Genomic DNA, 18,180 nt, shown 5'->3' on the forward strand with positions numbered 1-18,180 from the left:
ATAACTCTTTCTTTCCTTCCGACCTGTTGAACGATTTTTACAGCATCAACAGATATATATATATATATATATATTAATGAAAACAGAGTTTGTAGAACAATCATACATTCTCTGTAGTGAAGATTAATGCCAATTGACATCATGGCTAATAACTTAATATCAAAATCCAATTTCGTTCCTTTTCTATGTGCCACCGAAGTTCTTTTTACATTTGCCCTAGTTTTGCCGGCTCATCAAATGGAGTTGGGAGTGAAAAATATGAGTTGTAAAACAATAAACAGTATTGACAATATGGTAGAAATTAGTTTGATAAATGTTGCTACCCCAATGAATAACAAATTATATTAGGACAGGAGTAAATACACCATCACGCAAAACTAGCCAAATAGCCCACCTTGACGGCTTGACCGGGAACAAATATTAAACCCATTGAGGATAAGGAGAGGGGTATTTGACTTCAGAAGTTCTACACCATTTTATAAAAATAAATTTATAAATTTATAAATTAACTTTATATCTATATATATATATATTATAAAAGGAGAAGTGTTATAGTTATAAATAAATTTCACAAAAATAAATACAAAATGACATGACTTTATGTGTATAATATGTTAGATTTATTTTATTATAAAAGTAGTTTCGTAATCTAATGTATCATGTCAAGTTACATCAATTATATGTTTATTTTTATGAAAATCCTTTAAAACATTTTCTTTACAGAAGACACACGTATTCCCTCCGATAAACTACTAGCACATATCTAGTTGTGGTAGACTTGCCAAAAAAGCAATTTCCGTCCAAAAGAAAAATAGGATGCTACATCCATAAAGAGATTACACAAAAGCAATCCTACAAACTAACGTAGATTCATGTGCTCTGTTAGATCTATTTTATAATAAAACTAACTTTACAATCTAATAAACCACATTAAATCATATTAATTTGTGGATTACTTTTGTATAATCTCTTTGTGGCCAAGTTAATTTTCAAAGAAAAATGTGACTTGAGATAAGACCAAGTTATATCTGTCAATACACGTTTGTATATTATATTTATATATAGGAATAAATATAAATTCTTGAATTGATGAGACATTATTTTTTATTGTTGAATTAAATTCAATTTATTTTAAATAAATTTTTATTTAGATTTATTAGTTTTTTAAATTTTTATAAAAGATTTAAAATCATCTCAACTTACTTCATATATTTCAATATAAAAAGTTAAATTTATCTTAATGTAAAAAAAGTTAAACTCATTTCAATGAGACTCGTAAAATATTATTATTTACAATTTAATTTAATTCATCTCAATATCTAAACGTAACTTTATGTATCGTGTTCCACGTCATTTAAGAGGAAAAAAATGGCTTATATCAAAGCATATGAAAGTTTGATTTTTTCTTTGTAGTAGCAAAAGATTGATATACTTCCAATTTGAGGACGATGAAATTTTTTCTTTTTTTTTTTTTGACCCTTTCTTTTTCGAATATAAAATTTCCATCTGTAGGCTGCAGGAACGGTTTGGACTGCAAGTGCTCGAATAGCAACGGCTGAGTCAGTCCTTGCCTATTTTTTTATATACCCAGTTGATGTCAGTCCTTGCTGTCCAAGTAATCCCAAGAAATAAGCTGAAACAGACGCACATACCTGTGTTACTGCCTATACGTCATATGTAAGTTTGCCCCAGTTAAATGCGAATTCAGTATTCAGAGGGCCTGTGCACCAAGAAGCTCGAGTTGTCGAGAAAAATGGCTGGTTTGTTTGATAAGCAAGCAGAGGTTTACCTAGATGCAAGGCCAACATATCCAGGCGAGTGGTATTCGAAGCTGGCCGCTATCACCCCTCACCACTCTTTAGCTTGGGATGTCGGCACCGGCAATGGCCAAGCTGCTATTGGTGTCAGCTTTCCTCTCTCTACTCGATCTTCGTATATCCAGTACAATTTTTTTTTTTTTTTTCTGACGTTTTTATTTAAGTAGTGTTACTGTGTCACGCAGATCAGTTCTTGAAACACTCGGTTGGAGACCGAGCTGCCTGGTATACTGGTGATTTCGTTGAATTTAACATTTGCACAATTTTATCACATAATCATTGAGAAACGAGAATCCACCCGACCCCATAAACAAAACAGTGACAAAGCAGTTATTTTGAGGGGAAGAGGTTAAAACCTATGACATAGTTTCTTCAATTTATGAACTTGAGTCGGATTACATTATGTATCACAATGTCCATGCTGTAGAAAATTTATGTTTTCGAAGGATGTGGTTATGCTTGGATGTTGAGTTGAGTTGTGAATAGTAGTATTTTGTGGGTCTTATTGAAATGAGTTTTAACTTTTTTAAGTTGAGATTAGTTTAACTTTTTAGGTTTAAATGTATGAAATAGATTGACATGAGTTTGGTTTAACAAGCAAACATAACCTAAGAAGGAAAGTTGCCAGGAGGAACAGAACCAAGATTTGGAGTAGAAAAATGAAGTGAAAAATTGTAGTAGTCTGTTTCTTGGGTACATCGGATGAGCTCTTTTATGGAAGACTGACTAACAAATATTACAACTAATTAAACTCCCAAACTTTGGAACTGATGACAGAAATTAGCACTGATCTCTGTTAATTCTAATAAAGCATATAGCTCAGTGGACTTTTGGAACTCTGATATTGGTCTAACCTGCAGGTTGCTGAGCATTATGAAAAAGTAGTAGGAACTGATGTGAGTGAGGACCAGTTGAAACTTGCAAGGCCTCATCCTCGCATTCGGTATCTCTATACTCCAGAATCTATCACTGATGATGAATTGGTGGCCTTGATTGGGGGAGAAAATTCAGTTGATTTGGTGACCGTGGCCCAAGCTGTGCACTGGTTTGACCTCCCGAAATTCTACTCCAACGTGACACGCCTTCTACGCAAACCAGGAGGCGTAATTGCTGTTTGGGGATATAATCAGATTGAAGTGAGCCCCATTTTTGATCCCATAATGGATCGCTTTCATGGCACCACTGTTTCTCATTGGCACCCGAAAATACAATACGTGTTTGATGGCTATAAGACACTTCCATTTCCTTTTGAAAGTTTGGGTTTAGGATCTGAGGGAAAACCAATTTTGCTAGATATACCAAAGAAGCTGTCATTTGAGGGATTCTTGAAGCTCCTGAGGTCATGGTCTGCAGTCACTACTGCCAAGGATCAAGGCGTTGACTTGTTATCTGATGGTGTGGTTAAAGAGTTTGAACGTGCTTGGGGAGGGCCTGGATTGGTCAGATCTGTCGTCTATAAGGTCTTCATGATTGCCGGAAAAGTTAAGCTGTAATTTTCCTTTCTCAAGTTAAGCAACCTCCTAGATTTTGTTGCCGGGAATCTTGATGCAGGGGAAAGTCCAAACTTGGAGAAAGAGAAGTCAATCCTTGGGGAGAGAGAGCAATTAGAAGCAGAGACATGTTAGCAAATCATAATAATCTTGTTCATGACATATGTTTGAACTGTAGATTTCAAGCTGGAAGTTATGTATAAAGAAGCTAGACACTTCTACTTGTGAACAAGACAGAACTTTATGCATATTAACAGATTCGGTTTAATTTCTAAACGAGAAGAAATTAACATTAGAAATTTAAAAATCCTGCATGTTGATGCATTTGTCCGGCGTGATCGATCCCAACAATATATATAGTTGACAAATAAAGCATATAAATTATAAATAAAGAGACCAGGCACAAAGATTTACATAGATCGACATAAAAAGTTACATTTATATTAGGTGGTTTTATAGTTTCTCACGGCATCTTGTTACTCTTACTACAATCAAGTGGTTGAAGAAGATGCATTCATTATAGAAATCCGGAAGAGAGTCAATAATCTGCCTTAATTTATGGAGCATTTTTTTTTTTTTAAAGAATACTTTTTCTCTCATTTGAATAGTTGAGTCATACTTGTTTTGTATCACTTATGATTTTCAATGAGTTGGAATTTATTTGAGAATTCCTTCTAGCCGGTCGAGCTGCCTTTTCCCATTTAACAGCCACCCAATAATATTTTGACACGTAAGTCTTCCACCTAAACTAATGTAGACTTTTGATACGCCGAATCATCCTCACCGAAATCATCACTTCCACCTGTGCTCGTGCCCTTCCACCCAACGAGACCTAGAATCGTATAGTTCGAACCCCGAACGCGTGCTCGTGCTCGTGCCCTTCCTTCCCTGCCAACGAAGGGAACCACCGAACGCGTGCTCGTGCTTGTGCCGTCGCAGGTGAAGGAGCGAGTTGGGAAATACTTCGCCGAAGGAGCGAATCGTGCTCGTGCCATCGCAGGTGAAGGAGCGAATCGGGAAATACTTCGCCACGAATCGTGCTCGTGTCTTCTTCTCTGCGATTTCGACGCCGGTAAGCATTTTTGCAGCCACTGATTTCACACTCAGATTGTCACCACCACTCACGCACACACACTTCAATTTCGTGAATATACAAATAGTTATGAAATAGTCATGAAATTTTTAGGGTTTGTAATCTCGATCTAAAATTTGAAATTTAGCCCCAAATTTATGAAATTGGATCTCAGAATTGGGTCAGAAAACTCATTTAGAAAAGAAAATTAAGTTTGTTGCTTAAATGAGTGATGATCACTCTTCTGATGATCACTCAGCAGAGTGACGGCGGGAAAATGAGTGAAGCCAACATGGAAAGAGTCAATGGCAGAGAGAAATCTCCCACACGCAAGCGGATTGGCTGCATAGTGAGAGTGAGGGGAAGCTTCACAGATATGGAAAGGAAGAGCAGAATGAGAGTGACAAGAAAGAGAAGAAAAAGGGGATGGGCAAGGATCAAAATGTCAAGATGACATGATCTTGAGGCCAAGGCTTGTCTTGGATAAGAGGAGCATCAGAGTGAGGTTTATGAATGGTGGAAAGAGAGAGCGCAAATCCAGGAGGAGGTAAGTCATTCTTGTATATATGGTAAAATGGAAATGGAAATTTGATATTGCTCCTACTTATTGAATATATATTCAATGTAGTAGAGAATTCCTTCTAGCCTCGTTGGGTGGAAGGGCACGAGCATGGGTGGAAGTGATGATTTCGGTGAGGATGATTCGGTGTATGGGTGTTATATCTGCTTCTGCTCTGGACTGACCTGTTTGAGTCTTTATCTTGACATATTTAGCAGAGGACTCGAGCTGCGCTGTAGGATTGCGGCTTGAATGTATACATTAACATAAACTGTAGGAATTCTCCTGTCTTCAATATAAGTGACCTTTCATGGAGAAGAATTTTGTTTCAGATTCTTCATATGGTTTGCGTAGACTGGTAATTGCCGACTCCAGAGCAATGTGACAACCTTAATTTAAGTGCAAGAACAATTGCACCATCATGGGACCATCCCAATGCCTAAGACACCCAGAGTTGTGTTTATATGGTTGACTTCTTTTTCTTTCCTGTTTTTTTTTTTAATTAAAAATGAGCAAACATTACATGAAATTAAAAATGTATGTACTAAAATAATGATACTTGCAGTTGTGATATGTTGTACTTTGGTTGCTGATGTAAGTGTGGCATAGAGAACTTTGGTGTTTGTAGGCAAGAAAAACAAGCAAACATATGCATGCCTTCCCTTTTTCTACACTGAAATTTTTCTTGCTTCTCGATGTCTTTATGTTCAAGTTGGAATATTGTGTTAACATTCTCAGAATTTTTTGCTCTGCTTGGTTAGTTTGTGTTAACATTTTGTGAAATTTATTAGCTGCTTGGTTCTTTTTTAGCATAGATTTTCATGTCTCTTTTTTACAGCAAGTTCTAGAGAATGGCCTCCTCTTCTGCTTCAAGTGAGTGTACTGGAAAAGGGGAAGACAAAGCGTGTGTTGAGCGACCATTCTGCTATTGTGGATGCCAAGCATCGTTACGGATTTCAAGAAAATCCAATAGTTTTGATAGAAGATTATACAATTGTCCAAATTATAAAATGAAGCAACAATGTGAATTTTTTGAGTGGATTGATCTTCAAAGTGACCAAAACAACTGCTGTAAGCTGACATTGGAGTTAGCGGAACGAAGGAACGAGAGGGTACTTCATGAGCGTCTACGCATCGAACAAACTAGATTCAAATCAATGGAGAAGAAGTACAATAGAGTCTTGATTGTGTTAATTTTGTCATGGTTTTATTTTTTTTGGTTTGTGCTGTAATTTAAGACGTCTTGGTTAGTGTAATTTAAGACATGTTTTGGTTAGTTAGTGTAACTTGAATAGATGTAACTGGATGGTTAGTTTATGTAACTGGATGTAACTTGTTGGCCCTTTATGTAACTGGATGGTTAGTTTATGTAACTGGATGTAACTGGATGTTTTGGTTAGTTTATTCTCTAAGTCCATCTATCTTGTTGAGTGGAATTTTTTGGAATAAATTGCAATGTTCAAATGCTGAAAAATACCCTGCTATGTTATACCTGCACGTTACATTTTTGCCTATCCATTAATATGGCTAACAATTGACCCTTAAATCAAGCATGTTCTCTCTACCCTTATAATCATAAGGGTGCCGCTGGACTCTAAAAAAAATAACAACCTGCATGTTTTTGGAAGACAAAATCCTAACAACCTGCATGTTTTTAGCAACCCGACTAAATTCTGCATGTCCTTAGCTCAATTTTCTCCATACATACAAAGCTTCCAATTCGATACGGCTATCAAAGCTTCCAAAAAATATAATGGCACAAAATGCATCTTCCAAAAACAAAATAATCAAAGTTTCCATTTAACAAAACTTCCGCCCAAATAAAATTTAACTTAGAATTGTTTTTAACAAAATTTAACAACCAAGTTACCAAAAAATAAAATTGTACAAAGCTTCCGCCCAAATAAAATTGACTAACTTAATTTCCATCTATTCGGAATTTAAAAACCTTCATCTACCAATATACAAAATTTAACAAAGCTTCTAATAAACATGTAATTTCCCAAGAACTCTACTACTAGCTCGGAATCAACATGCCCACTCTTCCCAAGCTTCCACCCACATTACTCCCTGTCACATTAACAATAAAATTGGATTAGATTAACAGTAAAGGCGGAATAAATTAACAATACCGACCAATACATTATGTTAAAAGACAAATAAAGTCACATACCATAAATATAGCACTATAGATCAACGTGTTGCGATATGTTGTCAATTGTTTGCCCAATATCCCTACATAAACAACCCAATTCGATGGCCAAATTTATTAAGTTCTTCAATTAAAAACTTAATAAAGACAAAATAATCATAAATCTTCATTACCTCACCGACAGACAATTGTTTTTAGCATGCCCTTCATTCTTGCAAATGCTACAGTGTCTCTTCTTCGTCGCATGTGTTTCTTTTGGGTTCTTCTCTCTCAAAGATTTTGGACGTCCTTTTGTTGGCACCCTTGGAGGATCCTGGACTGTTTGTGAGAAGTTCGATATAACTTGACTTCCCATGTTGTGATCATCTTTCGTTGGTTCGCATGCTCGTGAACATTCTACATTATCCTCCATCTCAAGTAACTCTTTGTGAACCTTCTCCAATGCAACTGTGAGGTGATTATGTTTCGCTACTGACTGTGATCCTAGTTCGACAATATCGTAAAGTTGTAACATCGTTTTGGTTTTTCTCATCATAGGCTCATCTAGTCCTTCCCGAATATGCCCTTCAGGAGATGGTATGTCAGGAATGGGTCGGCTCTTATCATCTAGTACATAATGTTGTGGCAATCTATCTAACTTCATTTTCTTCCCAAAAACACACAAGATATGCCTACAAAGAATTCCCATAAACTCCCACTTATGGCAAGTACATGTTGCATGTTCTTCATCACCCTCAAGCGTCACATGGTAAAGAGGTGTTTCTTTACCGTAAGAATTGACTCCATATGTCTTGGTCTCACCCTCTTTTGATAATTTTCTTGCTTGGTATAGTAGACTATCGAAAAGTTCATTTTGGAAGATCATGAAGGACTTTCTTGTATAAACCATTGCCGCTTCCTCTTCAATTTTAAGAGGTGTCTTCATTATCGCCCGTGTAGATTTTGTCCGCACATCCTTCTCTTTCTCTTTGAAATAAAGTGCATCTATAGCTTTTTCATATTGATGCACAAAGTCACTAACCATAGTGCTTGATTTGACATAGTCTTTGAAAAATTTATTCATACTTTCACTCCTTTGAGTTGTTGACATACCAGCACAGAATGTTGAACGTAAGTAAGCCGGAACCCACTTATCCCGTCGAGCATAAAGATTTTGCAGCCAAGCATTTTCTCCTAACTCATACTTCACTAGTATCAAAGCCCATTCCTGCTCAAACTCCTCAGTTGTAATTGTCTCATGGATGCAATGACGGAAATCTTTTTGAAAGTTCGGATATTTGTTATATGCATGAGCCAAGTGTTCGGGAAACTTTTGTAAAATATGCCACAAGCACAGTCTATGAATTGTATTCGGGAGTACCTCTCCAATGGCCTTTGCCATCGCCTTGTCATCATCCGTAATTATAGTTGAAGGAGCACGACCAAGCATTGCCTCCTGCCATGTTCGTAATAACCATGTATATGATTCGGCTGTTTCACTAACTAACAGAGCACAACCAAACATAATGGTTTGATGATGGTGATTAACTCCAGAAAATGGCACAAATGGCATCTTATAAATATTAGTCAAGAACGTGGCATCAAATGTAACAACATCCCCAAAATACTGGTATGCAGCCCTTGATCGCGCATCAGCCCAAAAACAACTTCCCATACACCCATTTTTGTCAACTTGCATGGAGAAAACAAACCCAGGTTCTTTGAGTTGTCGATCAACAAAATAGGAATATAACCTTCGTGCATCTCCCTCTTCAAAAACTTTTCTCCTTTTGTTTCCCACGTAATTTTCAACATCCTTGCCAATACAGCCAACATTAAAGTCACCACCAGATTCTTTACTCAAGACCGACATAATCTTTCTTGTCGGTACACAGGACTCATTCAAAGTCATAATAAGCTTTTTCTGGACTTTACTAACTCCCCTGTGTCCACGAAGAAAACTAGTACTTCTCGGTGTAAGTAAAATATGGTTATGTCCAACCACAAACTTGTTGACTATCCATTTTTCACCATCCTTTTTTATTCCCATTATTGCTTTACATCCAATTTTCGTCTCAGCTGGTTCAGGGATTGTTCGATCTTGTTCTTTCCGACTTGCCCGCCGAAATCCTTCTCTTGTGCATACATAGTCTACTGCACAAAGAGTTTTATCATCTTTCGACAACCGAGTATGATTCGTTCTAATTGCAAAACCTTTTCGTCTTGCATATGCCTTGTAAAATGCTTGGGCGTCTTCCACATCCTCAAATAACATACCAATGAATGGCTCCGAAGGACCACTACTCGACGAGGAAATGACATTGGCTCCTCCATCAACATTCGCTCCATCTTCCACTTGGACTCCATCTTCCAAATTAACAATATTTTCTAAATTCACATCTTCCAAATTCACATCTTCTAAATTCACATCTTCTAAATTCACACCACCTTGTACACTTGTGTTACTCATCAATATCTCAACTTCATCACTATCAGAACTCATTGTTTTGTCCTTTGTGTCAAAGTAAGAAATACAAGTCAGTACATGGGCTATTTCTATGGTTATATTTACATTAAAAATATATATATTTCATCTTAATATTTGTAATACAAACTGCATATTATTGGAATTACTCAAGTGTTTAATTTAAGAACGATAATGAAATATAGAACTTCGAAGAAGTTAAATAACTTGCAATTAAGTTGAAAATAGAGACTTTCAAGGGTTACCATTTTGACCCTTTTCTTATCTTTGTTTTTTTAATTTTACATAAATTATTAATAAGAAATATTTCCTATTTTGTTATTATTAACTTCATTGCAGGTTTCCAGATACGTCTAGTTTACCAATTTGTTTGTTGCAGGATCCTTTCTGGTGTCACATTGAAGTACTTCCTTTTTTGGGGGGAGGGGTTGGGGGCACTTGGGTTGAGGTGCTTCTTTTTTTCTATGTTTATTCTGTAGAATTGCACTCAAGATGAATGGTATCATGGTCCTGTGATCGCTATTGAGTATGGAGTATGGAGTAAAAGTAGAGCATACTTTGAACAATTGGTGGGCCATTGTAATCATCATATCAGATAAACCATGATGATGAATAAATTCCTTTCTTTCCCAAGAATAACTTTAGACCGGTCAGTCTAATAATCATCAAATAACAGCCCTCTAATGTGCTGTTGACAAGTAGACTCCCCATTCTAATTTTGATGTACTTGCATCTCAAGTGAAAACTTGCACCCACTGAACGAGCCCATCCTCTCCCCTCCCTCCTCTCCCTTGTCTCATCTTCTCACAGCAAAACCCACATATGTCTACTTGTTCACAAAGTCAAGCAAAGCTTGCTTCTCCTAACTTTGCGTTAAAATCCTAATTCTTCAACCAGATAACAAGTTGTTTCTACCAAAACCAAAAACTTCTCTTTAACATGTATAGTTCTGGTTGAATATGAACCAAAACAAATAGACAAAAAACTAAAAGAAAATAAAATGAAGGAACTGTCGACAAAAGTATTAACGGGTCTCAGAAAATTCACACAAAGAAATGAACTTGCGGACTTTGAACGATGCATTTCAGTCAAAAAGAGGCTTATTTTAATCTGAAAAACAATTTGTTCCAGCTTAGACACGTATGCAATTTTAATTTAGGGCAGATAAACCTTACCACAAGGAACCCATCTCCCTCTTTATACCTTTTCTCCCTCTCTCCCATCTGCGTCTGCGTTCCTGACCCCATCTCACTAAACAAAAATGGCATTTGCGTCTCTGTTCCCACCCCCATTTGAACCCCACGGGAAACTCTCCTCTCTGTTCCCTCCCCCCATCTGCACCCCACATCTTTTGTATTGGACTATCAAGTAGTTATGTATTGGACATTTAATTCACGATTTATTGTTTCTTTCTCGTGCATTCTCGAAGTCATGACTTGCAGGCTGAGGTAAGATATTTTCATCAATCTCCCAGCTCTGTGTAAACTTGACAACATGCTTTAAACGTTTTTAACAAAGCTTTAAACCGATTCAAAAAATAAATAAACCGATTCAAAAAAAATAAAGAAACACAAAGTGTGCGGAAAATCGTTTTTACCTGGGCGTCAACAATCGGTCGACTTTCAGGCATTGTGGTGGAAGTGGCAGCCTCGAAATCAAAGCCCACTGGCGGAGGTGGCAGCCTCGGAATCGTGCTGGACTGGTGGAGGTGGCGTCGGGAGGTGGTCGGCGCTCAGGCTTGGACGTGAATATCGGCTTCGTGCCCGACTAAAATCATGGGCAAACCAAGCACGACTCAGCCTCGGAATCGAGGTGGTGGACTGGTGGAGGTGGCATCGGCGAGGTGGACGGCGCTCAGGTGGAAAAATGTTGGGGTGAGGTTCATCATCGTTTGAGTTTAGAGAGGGGGCTGCTTTCTTTTCACTCGGTTTCAGAGATGGCCGTGTTCTTTTCACTCGGTTTTAGATTGTTGCCTTCCATCCTATGTAACCGGTTCTACTTCTATTAAGATGTAATAACTGACGTGTCTAAATTCTATTGGCTGGCTGTTAACAGCCCTTTACCAGCCCGACTGCTTAGAAACGGTTTTGAATTTATTTTATTTCATATCTGAGTCGTGCTACATCAACCGAGGATGTAGCTGTAGCATGAGACTTGCTAAAAGAAAAACCACATATTGCAGTGATTTTTATATTGTTGCAAAAAAAAAAAAAAATCCCTACAATTGGTCATCCTTTCCAATGATTTTAGAATCGTCACTGGGTTATGATGTTGAAAATAACAATTTGTAGCATTTTTTCAACGCTGTGAAAAGTATTGTTTGTAGCGATTGAAAATTTTTTCAAACGTTGCAAATAAGAACACCTCATTGCAGCGATTTTTTCAAACATTGTAAATAACATCACCATCACCTATTTGCAGCAATTTTTGGAAGCTCTGCGAATAAGAACACCTATTTGTAGCAATATTCTAGCTATCTGTGGCAGTGATGTGCCGTTGTAAATAATTTTTTTCTACAATTTCAGACATAAATGCGATGTGCATTTGCAACTATTTTCTTCAGTATTTGATCGCTGCAATTTTTGGCTTTCACTAGTTTTGCTTATAAGTGAATAAACAAATGTGACTAATATTTGATGCAGTAGAAATTATTGAGAAAAAATAATTGCCGCAATTTTAGAAGTTATTTGCGACAATTTTTAATGGTGCTGGATGTGCTGGATCGTCCCGAGAAGATAAATTTTTTTATTTTTTCGGACCCATTTGTCGATGGTTTTTCTCTTCATATCCAAACACTCCAACGGTTAGAAAATAAGATTACTTATTAAACAAGCCACGCGCAAATGAGTGAGTGTCGTCCATTCAAAGTATTCAGGCCATGTTGGACTTGGCTTCGGCTACCAACTCTTCCTCGCAGTTCAAGCTGGACATGACCAATCAGGAAATACCTTCGTGGGTTCTCTGCATTTCACTTTAAAACCCATGTATTCAAGATTCCCTATGCTCTCCCTTTGAGACACAGTTTAGCTTAGGAGGGCACAGGTATTCTTATCTAATATTATGGCAGGGTTGTTCGACAAACAGGCGGAGATTTATGTGGATGCGAGGCCAACATATCCAACCGAATGGTATTCAAAGCTCGCTGCTCTCACCCCCCAACACTCATTAGCCTGGGATGTCGGCACCGGCAACGGACAAGCAGCTCTTGGGGTCAGTCTCTTCTCTGACTCAAACCTAATATTGCTGATTAACGTTTTCAGTTTCGCAATTTGCAAACACCGGCCTTGTAATTAGCTAAAAATAACGTGGGGTTTGCATTTTCCGATGATATTTTGGCTGGTTCATTGACGAAGCATATTTTGCGAGTTTTAAAATCTGATGTATCGCAGTAAGTGACGCCAGTTTATGAACTTTATTTACGCAAAACTTTTCTAGTGTACTGTGTATATATATATCACGTACGTATCTGTATGCACACCAAAGCATTCTTGACTTTCTATTACCAGGTTGCTGAGCATTATGAGCAAGTGATTGGAACAGATATAAGTGAAAACCAACTAAAACAGGCGAAGCAGCATCCTCGAGTCAAATACATCCACACCCCATTATCCCTCTCGGATGATGAATTTGTGACATTAATGGGGGGTGAAAACTCATTTGATTTGGTGACCGTGGCTGAAGCCGTACACTGGTTTGACCTCCCAAAGTTCTATTCCCTCGTTACGCGTCTTCTGCGTAAGCCAGGAGGAGTAATTGCCGTTTGGGGCTACTATGGAATGGTAGTAAGCACAACCTTTGATCCTCTAATAAAGAGATTCCGAGAAGCAACCAACCCCTTTTGGGACCCCAGGGCACATCACTTGCTGGATGGTTATAGGACACTTCCATTTCCTTTTGAAAGTGTGGGTTTAGGTTCTGAGGGAGAACCACTGCAACTTGAAATGCAACATAAGTTGTCCATTGAAGGGGTTGTGAGGATGATGAGGTCATTGTCGGCAGTCACCGCAGCCAAGCACCAAGGGGTGGATTTGTTATCTGAAGGAGTGATTGAGGATCTTGAGAGTGCTTGGGGTGGGCCGAATAAGATCAGAACTGTGACATACAAGGCATTTATGCTTTCAGGAAAAGTAAAGCTGTAGGTAATTTTCATCAAGTTCATCTGCGTACGTAATCTGTTGATGTAAAAGCTGTTTAATTTGTCCTTCTTTGGAGACCAGATGCTCTTTTTTCGTTTTTTTAATTGCAATTTGGGAAGATAATAAATGGATTTCCATTCAGTTTTTGGAGTTTCGAGTGAAAAAAGGCTTTATTATGCTTTAATTCATGTATTTAGAATCTGTTGAAGAATGACACAGTGCTATAGAGACAAGCCATTTGAAGAAATGCCTCAAAGGGCGTATGTCATTTCTAAGTCTGAAATACAGAGTATGTTTTCTACACATCTAGCACATAGTGCTGTACACTATTTATAGAGCAGAGAATAATCCAATGGATTTTTACAGAGAACTCTAGATGTTTCTACAATTATTTTCTTCCATTTTTAGAGGTAGTCTCACACGGTTTTGGCCTTGCATTCTATCGAGAATTCTGTTGAGGTTTAGGTGAGCTGGCAGGGCATGAGTGCAACGGACTAGTTTGCAAGAGTGCAGTATGTTCTGGTGTGCTATCATCCCCCCGCGATTCAAGCGGGACCATCTTGATGGTGAGGCTTGATCGTAGAAGAGAAAATTGAGCGAATGAGAGTGGCTTGATGAGATATCAGCAATTTGATCTTTACTGTGAAGGAACTTGATAGCAAGAGATTTGGCAGCAACATGATCATGAATAAAATGATAGTCCAAGTCAACATGTTTAATGCGTGAGTGCATAACCGGATTAACAGATAAGTAAGTAGCACCAAGATTATCACAAAATAGAGTAGGAATATCAGAAATAACAATTCCTAATTCTGTTAATAGGGATTGTAACCAAAGAATTTCACACGTGGTATTTGCTACGAACTTATATTCTGTCTCAGTTGAGGATCTTGCAACAGTGGGTTGTTTCTTTGAACCCCAGGAAATTAAGTGAGAACCAAGATAAATGCAAAAACCCCCAGTAGATTTTCTATCATCCAGGCAACCAGCCCAATCTGCATCCGAGAAGGTAGTTATTTTAAAGGAAGAGGTAGGAGAGAGGTATAGACCAAAGGAAGATGTGAGACAAAGGTAGCGAAGAATGCGTTTCACAGCTTGCCAATGAGGAAGATGAGGATAGTGTATATGTTGACAGACTTTGTTAACAGTAAATGAAATGTTTGGTTGTGTAAAAGAAAGATATTCGAGACTTCCAACCACACTACGATACAGTTGTGGATCCTCAAAGGAGGGGCCATCAACTGCAGTAAGTTTGGTGGAGGAAGCCATAAGGGTTGACACAGGTTTGGAGTGATGCATATTAGTGCAATGTAAGAGCTCAGATATATATCATTGCTGAGAAAGAAATAGACCAGAATTATTTCTACAAACCTCAATACCAAGAAAATAATATAACATGCCTAGATCTTTAACAGGAAATGAGTGGCGCAGGGCAAGAATGAATTCATTTATCAGAGACTTATGAGAGGCTATAACAATAATATCATCAACGTAGACTAGGACAAAAACAAATGCAGAGACAGTAGAAAGGATAAAAAGGGAAGAATCTGAAATAGAAGCATGAAAGCCTAAATCTAGTAACCGAGAACTCAACTTAGCAAACCATGTCCTAAGGGCTTGTTTCAAACCATATATAGATTTTCTGAGTTTACAGACAAAATGAGGATAGTCAGGATCACAAACCTAGTTGGTTGATGCATGTAGACATCCTCTTCGAGATCCCCATGCAAGAAACCGTTCTATACGTCCAATTGATGAAGAAGCCATTTCCGTGTCACTACAAGAGAGAGAATTAAATGAATTATAACCGGTTTAACTATTGGACTAAAAGTCTCAGAATAATCAAATCCGACTTGCTGATGGAATCCCTTAGCAACTAGTCGAGCTTTTCGACGTTCTAAGGTGTCATCCGCATGACGTTTTGTTTTGAGAATCTACTTTGAACCAAGTATGTTGAGATGAGGAGAGGGAGGGACTAAATCTCAGGTGTGATTCCGTAGAAGTGCTTCGAACTCAGTGGCCATGGCTTCACGCTAGGCCAGATATTGTGACGTTATAGTATAGGAAGCTGGTTCTTCCATAATGGGAGTGGATTTTGAGAGAGAGGCATAGTGTTTTGGAGGAGGCCAAAGGATAGTGCCATCTATGCGATTTAGAGGTCGAAAATTTGGGGTTTTGGATCGAGTGAGCATCGAATGTGCAAGAAGAGAAGTGTGTGTGTTGGGTTTTGTGGGTTTCAGCGCAGGAGATGTTGATGGAGATGAGGGATTAGTTGGGTTTATTTTGAGAAAAGTATTGGCTGGCTAAGAGACCCGGATGAAAGAGGAATTATGATGAGTTTTGGATCTAGTGAGCATCGGATGTTGAGGACAGGAAGTTGTTACTGTGGGATTTGAGGTAGTCGGTGCATGTGAGGTGGATGAAGAAGAAGGATTTGATGGGTTGGTTGTGGGTAGGGTATTGGTGAGCTGATTGTCTTGGACTGAAGAGAAATTATGGGTTAGCTCATGAGAGGGAGTAGAGATTTGGGCTGAAGATAAAGGGGAATCTTGGGCCAAAGATGTAGAAGTGGAGTTTGGAGAATTAAGAGAAGAAGGAATGTTATTGAGTTCAAGAGAAGTGATTCGAAAGTCTGGGCGTGGTGATGAAAAATGTAGAATATTTTGAGGAGATTCTGAAGCAAATGCGTGTAAGGAAGAATTAGAAAAAAGGAAATATGTTTCATCAAATCTTACATCACGTGAAACATAGATGCGACTAGTAGAAATGTGCAGGCAATTATAACCTTTGCGATTCAATCTGTATCCAATAAAAACACAAAGTTGAGAATGCATGTCCATTTTATACCGGTTAAACGATCGAAGATTAGGCCAACATGCGCAGCCAAAAATTTTCAAAAACTTATAATCAGGCTGTTGATTGAATAAAGCTTGAAAGGGACAGATATTTTTTAAAATTGAAGTAGGCATTCTATTGATTAAAAAAGTGGCAGTTTTGAAAGGCCTCAGCCCAAAATTTGGATAGGGCTGAGAACTGGGCTAGGGGAGAAAGCCCAGTTTCCACTGTATGACGATGACGTCTTTCTACATTACCATTTTGAGCGTGAGAATAGGGGCAGGTAATACGATGTGAAATGCCTAAGTTAAGAAGAAGAGAAGAGAAGGGATGAAATTCTCCACCCCAATCAGTTTGAACGGCAATTTTTGGAAAATGTATTTTGTACAAATTTAATAAATGCTAAAAAAAGAGTAGAAACTTCAAATTTAGCGTGTAAGGAAAAACACCAAATGTATTTACTAAAGTCATCAACAATGGAAAAATAAAATCTAAAACCACTAGAGGATAGCACAGGCGCAAGTCTCCAAACATCTAAAAGTAAAAGTTGAAAAGTAGACTGTGATCTAGAAGGTGAGGAAGGATGAGGAAGAGTGTGAGATTTCGCTTGAAAACAAGCATTACAAGAAGTGAAATGAGATGTAGAAGTAGCAGGTAAATTATGTTGACGGATAGTGAGCGAGGTAATACGTGATGACGGATGTCCTAAACGGGAATGCCAAATTTGAGAAGTTGTCTTTTCGACAATGAAAACTTGAGGTGGACTAGAATTAGTAGCTCCGAAAATGAGCTCTTCATTCATTGGAAGCACATACAAGCCATTCTTAATAGGTCCACGAAGAAGTACTTCCTAGGTATCAAAAACATCCTTCACAAGAAAACTAGAGGAATTAAATTCAAAGAAAACAGAGTTATCAATACAAAACTGACGAACTAATAACAAATTCTTAGAAATAGAAGAAACATGAAGTAAATGTCGGAGAAGAAATTTGCTAGTAGGTATGGGAAGAATGCCAGTGCTGGTGTTCTGTATGGGAAGAGCCGACCCATCGCCAATATGAACTTGATCAGGTCCATTATACGGTGTGGATGTCAGATTTAAGTTGAAAAAATTCGCCGTGAAATGATTTGTAGCAGCTGAGTCAGGAAACCATGAATTAGATAAAGAAGTTGGAACTGAGGTGAAATTAGCGAAGAGTGATGTAGGTGGTGGAGGCTGATAATTACGAGTAAAGCGATGATAACATTGGAAAGCAGAGTGACCGACTCGTGTACATATTTGTCAGGTGGGTTTATTCTGAGTTTGAGAGGAAAAGAAACTTGAAGGTCCAGAAGAGGAGGTGGGAGCACCACCACAACCCCGATGGTAACTGCGACCATGACCACAATTTGAGAGAGTTGAAGATGGACGAAACTGAGTGGAATTGGCAGAGAAGGACGCAGTTGAGAGTGTGGTTTGAGTTTGATGAGCAAGACGTGATTAATAGGTAACTATAAACCTGAGATGCAAAAAGGTGTTCGGGTCTAGTGGTGATAGAGGAGACCACTGATTCATAATCTGACCCCAATCCAACTAAAAGATAGACTATAAATTCATGAGAAGAAAGGGGATGTCTGGCATATGCTAGAGAAGAGGCTAGTGCTCTAGCTTTGTA

General features: G+C 38.1%; 3 protein-coding genes across 4 annotated transcripts; 2 read left to right on the forward strand and 1 right to left on the reverse strand.

The window, feature by feature from the left end:
• Positions 1 to 1,523: 1,523 nt before the first annotated feature.
• LOC122303513 (putative methyltransferase DDB_G0268948) lies at positions 1,524 to 3,583 on the forward strand. Of its 2 annotated transcripts, XM_043115327.1 has the most exons (3): positions 1,774 to 1,903; positions 2,003 to 2,042; positions 2,678 to 3,583. In XM_043115327.1, exons 1-3 carry the CDS (start codon positions 1,869 to 1,871, stop codon positions 3,308 to 3,310), a joined length of 708 nt encoding a protein of 235 aa, XP_042971261.1. In that variant the 5' UTR covers positions 1,774 to 1,868; the 3' UTR covers positions 3,311 to 3,583. The 2 variants fall into 2 exon arrangements, with proteins under 2 accessions (XP_042971260.1, XP_042971261.1); XM_043115326.1 differs by lacking the exon at positions 2,003 to 2,042 and having other exon boundaries at positions 1,524 to 1,903.
• Positions 3,584 to 7,259: 3,676 nt separating this feature from the next.
• LOC122304507 (protein FAR1-RELATED SEQUENCE 5-like) lies at positions 7,260 to 9,572 on the reverse strand. The gene has a single exon (XM_043116782.1). The coding sequence runs from the start codon at positions 9,570 to 9,572 to the stop codon at positions 7,260 to 7,262; it is 2,313 nt and encodes a 770-aa protein (XP_042972716.1).
• Positions 9,573 to 12,399: 2,827 nt separating this feature from the next.
• Positions 12,400 to 13,838, forward strand: LOC122303356 (putative methyltransferase DDB_G0268948). The gene is made up of 2 exons (XM_043115113.1): positions 12,400 to 12,764; positions 13,061 to 13,838. Exons 1-2 carry the CDS (start codon positions 12,615 to 12,617, stop codon positions 13,691 to 13,693), a joined length of 783 nt encoding a protein of 260 aa, XP_042971047.1. The 5' UTR covers positions 12,400 to 12,614; the 3' UTR covers positions 13,694 to 13,838.
• Positions 13,839 to 18,180: the final 4,342 nt, after the last annotated feature.

The sequence above is a fragment of the Carya illinoinensis genome, chromosome 3 (assembly GCF_018687715.1).
Source record: "Carya illinoinensis cultivar Pawnee chromosome 3, C.illinoinensisPawnee_v1, whole genome shotgun sequence".
Classification (NCBI taxonomy): Eukaryota; Viridiplantae; Streptophyta; class Magnoliopsida; order Fagales; family Juglandaceae; genus Carya; species Carya illinoinensis.

Coding starts and splice junctions, on each gene's coding strand:
- LOC122303513 (XM_043115326.1), top strand. CDS start 1,697: ATGCGAATTCAGTATTCAGAGGGCCTGTGCACCAAGAAGCTCGAGTTG. Junction 1,904..2,677: donor ATGGCCAAGCTGCTATTGGT/GTCAGCTTTCCT, acceptor TCTAACCTGCAG/GTTGCTGAGCATTATGAAAA.
- LOC122304507 (XM_043116782.1), bottom strand. CDS start 9,572: ATGAGTTCTGATAGTGATGAAGTTGAGATATTGATGAGTAACACAAGT.
- LOC122303356 (XM_043115113.1), top strand. CDS start 12,615: ATGGCAGGGTTGTTCGACAAACAGGCGGAGATTTATGTGGATGCGAGG. Junction 12,765..13,060: donor ACGGACAAGCAGCTCTTGGG/GTCAGTCTCTTC, acceptor TTCTATTACCAG/GTTGCTGAGCATTATGAGCA.